At 35.8% G+C, this 14,537-nt stretch overlaps 1 protein-coding gene across 1 annotated transcript in view; it reads left to right on the top strand.

Moving 5' to 3' along the window:
• SLIT3 (slit guidance ligand 3) overlaps positions 1 to 14,537 on the top strand; it is a 524,002-nt gene that overhangs the window by 440,110 nt on the left and 69,355 nt on the right. Inside the window, exons 26-27 of the mRNA XM_081937040.1 lie at positions 1,185 to 1,309; positions 6,175 to 6,272. Coding sequence (XP_081793166.1) covers positions 1,185 to 1,309; positions 6,175 to 6,272 — 223 coding nt within the window. The remainder of the gene's footprint in view (positions 1 to 1,184; positions 1,310 to 6,174; positions 6,273 to 14,537) is intronic.

The raw sequence follows: 14,537 nt of genomic DNA, 5'->3' as shown, positions 1-14,537 counted from the left end.
GGCAATTGCTTTACTATGTCTAATGGGGAAAAAACATGGACACGTTGGAGACAACCTAAGAAAGGCTTTACCTTTGAGTGTAAAGAATTGAAATTTGAGAAAGGCAAAGAATTAAAACTTGGTTATGAAAGAATGTCATGAGTCAATCCTAATTTGATTTCATAATCTTGAAACTAAACAGAAGCTGCTCACTTCTCTTCTGCCTAAAAATTCCATTTCCAAAAACATTACTGCAATATATACATGGTGTTTTCTTTTAATTTTGCATTTCCGTTGCCCTTCAATCTAGTGTTTCTCTGTATATTAAGGGATATTTCCAGTATTTGTGATGTTCCATTTTCTTCCCCACTGATCATAACAGAGCAACTCATGTGACAATTATATTAAGGATCCCGCTGACCCATAAGAAAAGATTTGGGTGTGATGGAGAATGACAAGCATATATCTTCAGCTCAGAATTTTACTGAAATTTACATCAAACTTACATCAAAATTTTCTGAAAATTGTGGATTTAAAAATGTATTCAAAGTGAATAAAGTTTACCATTCAAGTTCAATAGTGGTTATGTTTGAAATGTGTAGGATTTATTTTCTCTGCTTGACTAACTTTTAATTTATCTATTACACATTCAGTCATTCTGTCATTACAGGAGCAAACGATGATTATACATAGTTCCAATTTCCCCATTGTGAGATAAAAGAACTTTTATCTTGACAGAATTCTCCTAAAGTTAGTAGAGGGATGGCCTTGAAAGAAATGTGGCAATTATTTGTAACACATGACCTTAACCCTTAGCATTTTCTTAAAACAGAAACGTGTGGGGTTACTAGTCTTTCGTGACCCAGGCTACCTCAAAGGGCTGACATTTCTTTCTTTCCTTCATTTTGCTTTTATATCCTGATGAAATGATTCCTTCTTAGGATAGTATTTTTTACAAGTTAGCTTTGTTCCAGCACAGCGTTTGTACTTGAAGTGCACTAACTAAGGTCACTGATACATAATATAGTAGCAGCACTCAAACTTCCAAGATAATATTTCTTATTTTTTTAATGTATTTCTATACACGTGCTTATATGGACCGTGCACCAAAGACTCTGAGTTATGTACTTGTATATGAGGCGATCACTTGAAAATGTTTTAAATTGTTGTCAAACTTTTTCAGATGTATTCTTGTTTTATTGCAGGAGCTGTTGACATCAACATTGTGTCCAAATGTAACCCTTGCTTATCTACTCCCTGTAAAAATAATGGGACTTGCAACAATGATCCTGTGGATTTTTACCGATGTACTTGTCCATTTGGCTACAAGGTAGGGTAACTGATAATAGATGGATTTCAGCATTGAATAGCAATAGCAATAGCACTTAAACCAGTGGTGGGATTCAAATAATTTAACAACCGGTTCTCTGCCCTAATGATTTCTTCCAACAACCAGTTCACCAAACTGCTCAGAAAGTTAACAACCGGTTCTCCCAAAGTGATGCGAACTGGCTGAATCCCACCACTGACTTAAACTTATATACCTCTTCATAGTGGTTTACAGCTCTCTCTAAGCAGTTTACAGAGTTAGCATATTGTCCACAACAGTCACATAATACATAGCAGAAGATTGCACTAAAGAGAAATGAGTGTTGTTTGAGCTGCACAGTGAACAATGATATTATCTGTGGTCCTGCATCTCAAACGCTTATTTTTCTGAAGTGTGTAGAGATTTTTACAAAGCAGAACAAATATTTCCTATGTCTGGGCATGTTGCGTTTGTATAATGTATACTTAAAGACAGTATAAGATTGAGAAGTGAAATGCTTACAGATCACAAGGGCTGGAAAAGTAGAAGAAGAAAAAGCAACATCAAAACCCAGGAGTACAAATACAAGGAACATTGTATGAAGCTAAGTAAGCTTTCTTCAATATCAGAAAAATATCTCTACAACTGTGCTATACATTATTGAACAAAAGTGACTATTGACAACTTCAGATGTGAACGTTATGAAAAGAACATTCTTTTTATACTAAGCTGTTCCCCACTAAAATATCATGCTAATTTGCTAACAATGCCTTTCTTCCTTCTCACCAGTCAGCTTCAAACATGGCTGTTCATCTGGAATCTATTACCTTGATAAATTATCTCAAACATACCCACTCAGCATTGTTATTCCTTGTTTGATGTAGATATGGAGTAAACTTTCTATGGAAAAGTTCACAGCTATATCAATAGGTTGTGGGAACCTTAATTCAAGTATGACTGGGCAAGACTGAGTTTTATTGAATATTCAATGGCAAGGCAATTCTATCTTTTTCTGAAACATATAATTTGATAATCACAGCAGGTTTTCAGTCACATGCATTACTACAAAGGAAATGATATGATTAAAACCAGAGAGATGACATAATTCAATAGGATATGCTGGATAAAGTCATAAAACCTTAAATAGAGATCCAGTTGTAGAAAGCAGCTGTACATAGCAAATATATATGAGTATTCTTGCACCACAGTAGCAATGATTTTAAAAATGTTTTATCCATCCATCTACATTAAACCTACATGAATACACTTTTGGTAACCTTATTGAAAGTCGATTAAAATATGGATTAGACAATTTTCTCTTTAACTTGAGATCTGGAAGCATTAGGAAATAGAGGCTAGAGACTTTGTGAAATCGAGCCTGCTCTTTCTCTGTTAAAATAACTTCTGCCATTGCACATTTGTAAGAATTTCATTTATTAGAAATGTCATAGACATGAACATAACTTCAAAAGTATACAATCCAAAAAAATTATAAGAGAGCATATATCCAAAAACATATATGCAAATTCTTCTAGAGAAAACCAGTTTTCTCTTTGGTTTTTCTCCAATGTCATCTCTCCCATAATTAACTGATTTTCCAGACATGATGTTTTAAAACTGTGTAGGAAAAGAATTCTTTAGGATCTAGAATTAGGATATACCTTTTCTCAGTGAAGTTAAGCGATGTATTTAACTGTGGAACATGAAAACAAAAACAGTAGGAACAAAAACAGTTTCCTTTTTCAGTAGGAAGGAAATTTTTGTCATTTGCAGACTGATTCTCTTTAGTAGACTAAACTAGATATCCCCAAGCCCCACACATACACCCCACCCCACAGCTTGCACCGGCCAGTTCCCTTCTCCCATCCACCCCATCCACTGGGAGATTGGAGACTGCTGGACCAAACTATTGGTTTGAGGTGAAATTTTTAAATTTGCTTGAGGGGAAAAAACTAAGGAAATAAAACTAGGATGTGCATGATTCAAAAACATTTGGAAGACGTGCTTAAGAAGTCCACTCTTAAAATTAATGTAATTATTAAAGCTATACTTCTCCCTCGCCACCATTTTCCCACCAGGCTCATTCGGAAGCCTGAAAATAGTGTGGCTATTTTCGAAAATAGAAGAGAAGTACTGTTTTTGTGTGAAAACCAAATTACTTTTTCCAAATAATTTTCAAGTGTGCACTGAGCTACTAAAATATCTGCGTCCTCCATGCCGTCTCTTTATATATATTTTTTTACTTTCCATCTTTCAATCCCTTTCTTTATCTGGACATCCTCTCTTCAATTAAAAATCATTCATTTGACTTTTTTCATCTATCTTAGAGAATATTGTTATGTCTGGGCTGGTATAAGAGAAACCTGATCCTAGTCTGCTCCCAGCAATGGTTGCTGACTAGGTATCTTATTCTTCTAACTAAATAGATATTCTTCTAACTAAACTAAATCAGCTAACTGTACCTGACCACACTTGTAAATGTATCATAAGCTTCCTAACAGACAGGAGGCTACAGGTAAAGCTAGGCAAAATTACATCAGATACCTGTACCATTAGCACAGGAGCCCCCCCCCCCCCCCCAGGGCTGTGTGCTCTCTCCACTTCTCTCTTTACACCAATGACTGCATCTCAAAAGATCCCTGGGTTAAGTAGTACTGAAGTTTGCAGATGATACAACAGTGATTGGTCTCATTCAAGACAGCAACAAATCTGCATACTGATGCGAGGTTGAACTAGCCTTGTGGTGCAATCAGAACAATCTTGAACGAAACACACTCAAAACAGTAGAAATGGTGGTAGATTTTAGGACAAACCCTCCTATACTACCACCTCTTACATTACTATACAACACAGTATCAACAGTAAATACCTTCAAGCTTCTAGGTTCTATCATATCTCAAGACTTAAAATGGACACTTATCAAAAATGTCATAAAAACCACAATAAAGAATGTTCTTTCTGCACCAACTCGGAAAGCTCAAACTGCCCAAAGAGCTGCTGATTCAGTTCTGCAGAGGAATTATTGAGTCTGTCATCTGCACCTCTGTAACTGTCTGGTTTGGCTCTGCAACCAAACAAGACAGACATAGACTTCAATGGATAATTAGAACTGCAGGGAAAAAAAACAATTACTACCAATTTGCCTTCCATTGAGAACCTGCATACTGCATGAGTCAAAAAGAGGGCTGTGAAAATATCTACAGACCCTTCACATCCTGGACATAAATTGTTTCAACTTCTACCCTCAAAATGATGCAATAGGGCACTGCACACCAGAACAACTAGACACAAGGACAGTTTTTCCCCAAATGCTATCACTCTGCTAAGCAATCAATTCCCACAACACTGTCAAATTATTTACTAAGACTGTATTACTGTTATTCTTCTCATCTTTCCTACTACCTATCTCCTCCCACTTATGACCATAACAATGTTGCTTGTATTTTTACAATTCATATTGTTCTGTGTGTTTGTAGTATGATTTGATTGCTTATTAGTAACCTTATCACTAAGTGTTGTATCTTATGATTCTTGGTGAATGTATTTTTTTATTTTTCCATTTTTTCCTTTTATGTACACTGAGACCATATGCACCAAAGACAAATTCCTTGTGTGTCTAATCACATTTGGCCAATAATGAATTCTATTCTATCCTATCCTATCCTATCTTTGTATCAGTCACTCTTTCTTAATCAAACTTTATTAAGCAAGTTATTCTTGTGGGTAAAATGGGAAGAAAGATGTTATATATGTTACCTTGAGTTCTTGAACATACCAACATATATAAGGCAGGGCATGAATCAGATAAATAAATAAATAGTCTTCTCTAACCAGGATGCTCTTTAGATATATAGACATTGACTTCTTAGCAATGACAATGTTTATTGGAGAATTCATAAAGAATAGTCTTTGTTTTATGTACCTTTATTGATTGTAAAATAAAGTATATAATTTAGCAGGACTCTATGGTAAAGAAAGTAAAGAAAATATAGTAAGAGATGTAAACATGCTTGCACCTTTAGCTACAATTTTATTTTGTATATACCATAGTATGCATAGTCCTTTTTGAGTAAAGCCAATTTAGCTAAAGGAGACCCTAACTTGGGTAAAGTTGTATTTTAATATACATTAAATTGTTCAAGGAAATAACTTCTGGAAATAAAGATTTTGTCTGAATTGTAAAAACATGAACAACCAAAGCTTTGCCTGAATGGATTTGAATATTATCAAAGACAATGGTTTCATTTTATTTTACATCTTTATAGCAGTTTTATACCACATTTAATATGACTTCTATTTCCAAGCATTGACTAGCAGAATCTCTTACTCTATTACATGCAAAGAATCAGTCTGTGAACAATATGTTCCACAAGCACAGAAGCTCATCCTGAAATATCTGTTAGAAAGAAATAATACTGTCCTTGGAAAAGAATGCTGATTTACAATAAAAGTAAAAAATCAGTGCTGCATGTTTTTTTACAAACATACTTTGAAGAGGCAATCTTTCTAACTGATGATACTTTGCTGAGGGGTTGATTAACTCAACAGCCTAAGACTCAGTAAGTGGCTGTATGTCTCTTTTTAGATAAATGTTTATTGTTTTTATTGAATACTTTACAAGGACATAATATGGATCACATATTCAAAAACTGGACGATAAAATGTCTTTCAACATGCAGTTCCAAATACTCATGTATTTATTATCTTCTTGCTGTCTTGCACTGCTTTTATAAGAAAATAAAATAGTTTCACTGAATAAGAACAGGTGATCTGATTCTGAAGGAGATATTATTTGTGCCCATGAAGGCCAGGTTAGGAAAACAGAGTGAACTTTCCTGTCAGGGATAGAAAATGACTAATGTTTTCTGTTTAACTTTTACTGATAGGGTCGAGATTGCAGCACACCTATTAATGCTTGCATTCAGAATCCATGCCAGAATGGGGGAATTTGCCATCCTACTGACACAAATCAAGATGGATTCAGGTAACCATTAACTAAGCATGGTTAAAACCAAAGCAATGGATAAAGCAACTTGTTTTCATTACTTTGATGCATAAAAAGCTACTGTACAAAACCATCGCAGAGAAATTAAACTAAAGCATGGTCTAGATTGGCAAAGTAAATCATTGGCCCAACCACTTTGAATGAGAAAGCTATACATGCACTTACATCTTTCCTGTTTAAAACCCAAGGACTTAAAATTATTTAACTTTGCCTTTACCAAGACCTTTATTTAAAACAAAGAATTATATTTGGGTCAATGTTGTTTGGATTGTGTGCATGCAGTTGTCCCATTTTGATTCTAATGATGTGCTCTGGAGCATATGAGAGTGTGATGTAGCAGTTCTTTACAAGAGGTTGTAAGTCAAATCTTTTCAGAGCACAAAGCAATGATTTCAAAGATTTTCAGACAGGTGCTATATTAAACTGTTAATATATGCTTTATCTATTGCCACTTCTCTTATTAAATTCCTACAACTTCCAAGTTCAAACTATTCACTGGTTTCATTGTAGATTGTTTAAAGTGGAATTTTTAGGGTAGCTTGCCCCAAAGAATTCAGTTGGATTCTAAGAGGTCTCAGAAGTGTTTGGGCTGGTTCTGCAAATGATTCTGTCAATTTCAGTTTTATACCTGAAGTAGAAGGGCTGACAAGGTTTTTCTAAATTGGTTTTTCAACATACTTCAAAGATGATCCTATAATACATGAAAGAACTGCAGGTCCTGACTTGAATCTGATCAGGCCCAGCATTAAGTATGTGTGCAGGCTTATGCTGTATGTGGGTCAAAACTGCAGCTTTTCCTCTGCTTTTATTGCACCAACAAACTCAAGGAATACAGAATTATTTTAAATTTATTTATTTGTTTATTAAATTGATTTATAGGGCCACCTAACTCATATATGATGACTTAAGGCAGCAAACACATTAAAAATCAACAATATAAAAGCCCCAGAATGCACGCACGCACACACGCACACACACAACACACACACACACACACAAACACACACAGACACTATGGCAGTGACAAATGCAATTTTACAAGCCACTTGATCAGCTGCAAATCAACCTAGGATCCCCAAGCCCACTGACAAAATCATATCTTCATGACGTTCCCAAAATGTATCAGAGGAGATCAACCTTATTTCCAGGGCAATGATGTTCCAAAAGGAGGGAACCACTTTAATACCTACCTATAACATACCCAGACTTTCCACTCTGGTGCCCAAGTAGATGTAACTTGGGAAAACACAGTTTGTCATATATCCTGGCCACAGGTCATGCAGGGTTGTGAGCAGTCTAACTTGTACTCCTGTCTCCTCATCCCAGAATTATTTCACAAAATCCTCAGAGGATTGTTATAACACTTTATGTGAGGTTTTTGAGGTAAATACTTCTGGTGACCAATCCTGATGTGAGCTTTGATGAAAAGCCAACTATGAGTATATCTACTAACTCCTTGTACAATTAAATAGGATACATTTCAATATGTGATATCTGTGGATGTGGACAGATTCTTGGGACAATATGGTCTACCACTGGATCTTTCTCAAAGATGGCTCATAGGTTCTAGCCAGTAGAATATTCAAGATGCTGTAATTCATATCTTACATCTTTGTCAGTCCTTCAAAGTAGACCAGACTAGGAAACCAAGGTTAAGAATGCCAATACTACATTTTTTATGAAGTTATGGTAAGAGAATCTTGCAACTCTGAATGCACTCCTACATTATCTTTCAGAAAACTAGACAGGGTCAAGCCTGCCTGAAACACTTTGTCAGCTTGCTTCTCAACTTAACATTTCTTTTACCCAACATTGTCTTGGTTCTGACTCTCCCTCCTGTTCCTCAAGATTATTTTTACAGGCCGTTAAAATCTCACTCTAAGAAATAGCAGAACGCATCCTTGTTTAAGGGTATCCGTTGTTAATGCTCTTCTTAAGAAGCCTGCCTGGATCCCTCAAAGATGGGTGATTATGAGCCAATCTGTAACTGCCATGGTTAGACAGGTAGCTGATAGGTGCTTTTCAACTGCAGGCAGACCTGCAGGAAGCAAATTATTTTGACAATTTTAAAATGACTCCAATTAGGCTGCATAATAAAGATTGCCTTGATTAGGTGAATGTATTATTTCTGCATTGGAATTGACAGAGGGAGTACAGCCTGTTGGTTCTTTTTGACCTCTCAGCTTCCTTTGATATCATTGCCTTGGAAGAAAGACATAGTTTTGTAATGGTTCCATTATTCAATCTCCAACACTTTAATTATCTTCAAGGAACCACTGAAGGGGATCAGAAGTTTTGGAGTTGCGGTCTATCAGTAAGCTGATGACATCAAGATTTAGTTTTCAGGAACCGGTGTGGCTCCTCTGAATGCCTGTCTGCAAACAGTAATAGGGTAAATGAGAGAAAAATTGAAATTGAATTCAGAAACAGCAAAGAATCTTATTATACGGGTCTATAATTCAGGGGAGATGATAGATCAGCCATTCTGAATGGGATTTCATCCTCCACGAAGAAGACTTTTGGTTACAAATATCTCTTTGGTTTCCTAGATGAAGAAATGATTAGGAACACCTTTTGTTGATTTGCCAACTTTACCCTTTCTGGAATATAATGATCTTAAAACTATGGTCCATGAACTGGTAACCTCCCAGGGTGACCACATAATGCATACTTGGGATCTAATAAAGAAATTTCAATTGATTAGGCCTAACTATTTTATTAGCTTTTAAAAAAAAAAACATTGCATTGTATAGGGCTTTAACTGTTAATATTTATTCTAGTTATTTTACCTATTTCTGTCATTGCTATTTTATGGTTTTAGTATCTCTATTTTAAATTAGTGGTTAATCACTGAGATCACCATACACACATACCATACACACATACACCATACACACATACACCATACACACATACACCATACACACATACACCATACACACATACACCATACACACATACACACACTTCAAAACTCACAAAGGGGAGCATTCATATGCACAGAAGTAATGCAGAGGAAACTCCCCTAATTACCTCATAGACAAGGCTGTGAGAGTGGACTTGTTTTTAAAGGGCACTCTCTTATTGGCAAGTTATTGCCCAGATATCCAGATTCATTAAACTCCTATCTCAGGCCACTTTGACCAGTCCTTCACTCTTCCAGAGATTTATCCATTGGCAGTAATCCGTCCATTCTACAGAACTCCTCCATGTTGAGATTATCAATCTTATCTCAACAGAATACCATAGAGAACATTCATCTTGCTGCTTCCTAGCATCCTGATACTCATTCAGGCAAATTGATAATTATCACCAACTGTGGGAACACAATTTGTGTCGAAATGAAAATTGCCCAAGTCAAGGAGTCTAACGTAATGCTACATCTAGAGCAAGATGAGATATTGCTATCTCATCTTGCTCTAGATGTAGCATTACGTTAGACTCCTTGTCTTGGGCAATTTTCATTTCGACACAAATTGTGTTCCCACAGTTGGTGATAATTATCAATTTGCCTGAATGAGTATCAGGATGCTAGGAAGCAGCAAGATGAATGTTCTAATGTAACATTCTAACGTAATGCTACATCTAGAGCAAGATGAGATATCCCTTGCTAGCTGGTTGGTCAGCACGTTACTAGTAACCCAAAACTATCTTGGTCTGCCAAATGTAACAACATGACTTCAGAATTGGTAAATCCCTTCCACTTTCCATGCTCTTCTATCCATGACTAGCAGATCATAGATTATGCTGATACAGATGAACTTCTTCTGCTGTTGACTGCCAAGTCTTTATGATATGTGAAAAATCAATGTGTTCAGAATAATCAGTGTTTTATCACTAATGGATCTGGCATTGCAGGCCCACCATTGCTGTCAGTTTGACTTATTTGTTCATGCTTCAACCAGAAAAGAACTGAGGCTACTCATTGATCTGCTTACCTTTTCCTGAAATATCTAGGTTTCTCCCTTCCACCATATTTCCTACTATATTTTCATCTTACTTCACCATTATCCAGGCTATTTTCTATATCCCTTGTCTATTTAGACAAGACCAGGTCAAGTAGTAATAACTTTATATTTCTCCATTCGCCCAGAGTTATCTTGTGGTAAGACAAGCGCCCAATAAATTTTATAAATAAATAAATACATTTGCCTTTTTCCGAAAGCCATATAAATAGACAAAAGTAAAAGCATGCCGCCTTTGATCCAAAGTCTCCTCAAGCAGCTTTAAATTTGACATTTTTGGTATTGATATCAAACTCATAGTTTGGTATTCATTTTAAGTTCCTTTTAAGCTTCAAGCCAGGAAGATAAAAAATCCTGGGTTGATGGCCTGGGTTATGAATACATAATCTTGTGGTTGATCCTGTAAAAAATAAGTTTTTCATATATAAATAAACAGCTAAACAGCTAGGCAAACAGAGATTGGAAGGAATATTATCTGTCTCTCGATATCAGCCTGGGCCAAGGGGTGGTCTTATTCTCAACATCCAATTACAAAGAATTCTGGTGTTCTATTTCTCATGTAGTTCATTTCTTTTTCCATTGTGCTTCAAAATGAATCAAATCTTGGGGGATAATCCTTAAGTAACTTTGATGTGCATGAAATGTTATAGGAAAACCGTCTTCGGAATGTTCTGTTGTTATGGCCTGTGAAAGAAATTATATTTTCTATATATCTTTCTCTCTCCCAGTGAAACATATTAATACACATGCTCAGCTGCCAAACTTGTCAAATATTTGCTTTTATAAATGTAAGCCAAAGCATTCTCCCAGATGAAATGCCAAGTGATTTAACTTGAATGATTCTGTAGTCACAGACAAGAAAAATTATCTTCTAAATAATAGCAGAGTGGTGACATAAGCCAGGAAATTCACTCTGTTTTGACTGGAACTCCATTCTGATACCCTTCCTGTTCATGCTGTGCTTAGCTTGCATAAAGGGTCCAAACAGCAGGTAATACAGCTTTTCATATTTGTTGTTGTAACATGCTGCCACAACAGTGTCAGCAAAAGGCATGGGATCAGGTGGAAGTCTTAAACAGTATGCCTTTCTTTGACCTTAGATAAGGATGATTACTGCATAAAGAAATGGAACAATTATTTATGGGGCCTATGATCCTATCTAACTTTTTTTTAAAGAAAAACATTAGTTCATAAAGTTCTTAGCTCACAATGTCTATATAATAATGCTCAGAATATGGATAACAAACAAGAAGTGCTAAAACTCTTACGATAGGAAGGAAATTTTGATGTCATATGTATAATAGACACTTGGTGGGTTGAAACCCATGATTAGAACAGAGCAGCTGAAGGATATGATTTGTTCAAAGGAATAGAAGTAAGAGAAAGGGAAGAGGAGTTGCTCTCTGTGTTAAAAGTAACCACTCCTATTCAGAAATTCCAATGAATCAATTTGACAATGCTCTGGAAAAATGAATTAAAACAATACTATTATTGGTGGCTACTACCCTGTAGGTCAGCTGGCTGGGGAATTCTGGGAGTTGAAGTCCACAAGTCTTAAAGTTCCCAAGTTTGGACACCCCTGCTCTAGGTGATGCTGTCCAAAAGCAAACTCCCAGACATAAAGGACAAATGATCGGGAAGTTTTGGAGCCAAACTTTGCCAGACATAGATATTGACTTGATTTGATTATGCCATTTTTACTTAAAGTACAGAGGAAGACATAAAAGTCTAAACCCTTTCTAACTTGATAGTAACCAATAGAAAAACTTAGATGGTGAAGTGTAAGTAGGAAAAAGTTAAGATAAAGTGATCCTGAGAAAGTGCCCTAAGGTTCAGTCCTGAGCCATCTACTCTTCAATAGCTTATTGTCTTGTGTGAAGATAGGATTGTTGACCTCAGAGAAGGGAAGGCTATTGTAAATACCTATTAGGAAATCATACAAAAATGTTTTACATTAAATGTAACATTTTGTTTTCTATCACTTCAGAATATAGGACAAAGAATAAAGGTCTTAAGCAACAGGGAGCCAGAATCTAACTGAATGTTAGTAAAATGACATCAAAATATGAACAAGCCAGTTCTGGAATCAGTGATGTGTTTAAGAAGAGGCTATTGTTACAGATGCTTTAATCTGAATTCCTGTGCTGAGCTGGAGGTTGGATTTATTGGTCTAATGTACCCTTTCAACTGCATCATTCCATAATTCATTTCTTTTTATTTGGCATAAAAATATTCATAGTAAACATTACTTATATCCATTTCACACCTTCTCTTTCCATCCTTCAGTAGTAAGCGCTTAAAGGATGATATTTCTAACATCCTGAAAATTATTAATGCATCTAATGTCAAGTGCCGGGGAATACAGGAGATTCAGGCAGTTCAAATGAGTATAAAGATTTATTGCAATCTTAAATTCTCTACAAAAATCTGAGCTACTAATGGTGAAAAGAAATGAGTGAGAGTTAAGAGGGCATTCAAGATGGGCTCGACTTAAATCTCTTGCAGGCATGCAGGGACTCATGACTTATGATATGTTTGACCTCTCTCTTGAGCTCAGCCTTTTCATCTCCCACATATATTTTTTTCAAAATAGTAGAGTTTGGTCTTAGCCTTTCACCTCAAGATATAGAATATAATAAAATTGGATATAAAAATAGCTTTTGACATAATTTCTGTTTATTATACAACTAAGACAAATAATAGCAAAAATATTTGCTTATCCCCCTCAGATGATGAGCAAAAGGGTGTGGGGGAACTGGGCTGATAGATTTTTTACTGTGTTAATGTTCCATAATTGATGGATAAGCTCAATATTTATGGACTATTGAATCTGTCTAATTGATATGCAGGTGCATATAGTTATTTAGCCAAAGGGCCTTAAAACATTTGCTGGAGAAAAAAATATGTTTGAATGCAACAGCTGATTTGTAAACCAAATACATCTGGCCAACATATACATCATGCAAAGACTAAATTACTTGATCAGAGCAAGCTAACGTAATTTAGTACTTCCAATATGTGTAGTCATATCAAAATTTACCCAAAGAGCTGATTCTAAAATACCATTACATTTTGTACAGTTTATTTATGCCCTTATGTTGAAGTGCAATTTCTGAGTGAAACAGAAATATGAATTTGTTATCGTACTGTAGAGGCAGGACCAAATGGTCTTTTAGGTGATAGCATTGATATTGATCAAAAACAAAGGAGCATAGTTAAATTGGGAAGCTACATGAATCTCCAAATAGATTTGGCCAAGTTCAATAATACTAATAGGCATATCCAGAATATTTATTTGCCTGTCTGCCCCCTTCCTTCCTTCCTCCCTCTCTCCCTCCCCTCCTTCCTTTCTTTCATCTATCTATCTATCTATCTATCTATCTATCTATCTATCTATCTATCATCTATCATATATTTAATCTATCTGTATTTTTATCACAATTGGGGAGGAAAGAGGTGCATAACTTTATTAGTTTGTTGTTGAATTGGTGAATTCAGTACAGGTGGCTTCAAATGTATAACTCATTTATCCTAGTGACTCTCCAAGACCAAAGATATTTTCATCTTCAGAAACTCCAAACATCTTGACCCTGTTTTCCCATATTTTGGGTCACACCAGAATCTACCTTTCAATTGATCACATTTGCTTATTGAAGCCTTGGTTTGACAAGCAAATACGTTTTGCATTTTATGAAATGCTAATCCCATGATGAAAATACATTAGAGAATTCATGTACTTTTTGAAGATTTTTTTCACGTAGTCTCTAGCTCTTTGGACCTCTGAATTCATAACACATAAAAAAAGAATGTATATACAGTATCTGAACTATGTGTTGAATTCTCTGAGAAATAAAGAGAATGTCAAGGAGAATTTTTGGTGAATTGATTAATTCAACACAGGTAGTTACTCAGTTAATGATCATTTATCAGTAATCATTCAAAGTTATAATGGCACTGTGAATGACAGGTCAAGCTATCCCAGCATCCCCACACAGTCATGTAATCATGATCAAGGTGCTTGGCAACCAGCTTGCACTTACAATGGTTGCCATGTCTTACAATCATATGATTGCCATTTACGACCTTCCCTGCTGGCTTTCGAAAAACAGTCATTGGGGAAGCCAACAGGGAAGGTTGGAAGTTGTTCTGGTAAGACTCCCATATCCTGCAGTGGTAACCTTCAGCCCTGTCACATATGCACTGCACCTCTATAACACTCTCGCATACACCAACAGCTTCCCTCAGGCTTTTGTTGTGGCTTACCAGCACCCTAAGTAGC

This window comes from Natrix helvetica (genome assembly GCF_964273705.1).
Source record: "Natrix helvetica genome assembly, chromosome: 1".
In the NCBI taxonomy this organism is placed as follows: domain Eukaryota; kingdom Metazoa; phylum Chordata; class Lepidosauria; order Squamata; family Natricidae; genus Natrix; species Natrix helvetica.
This window is presented reverse-complemented; position numbering and strand designations above follow the sequence as displayed.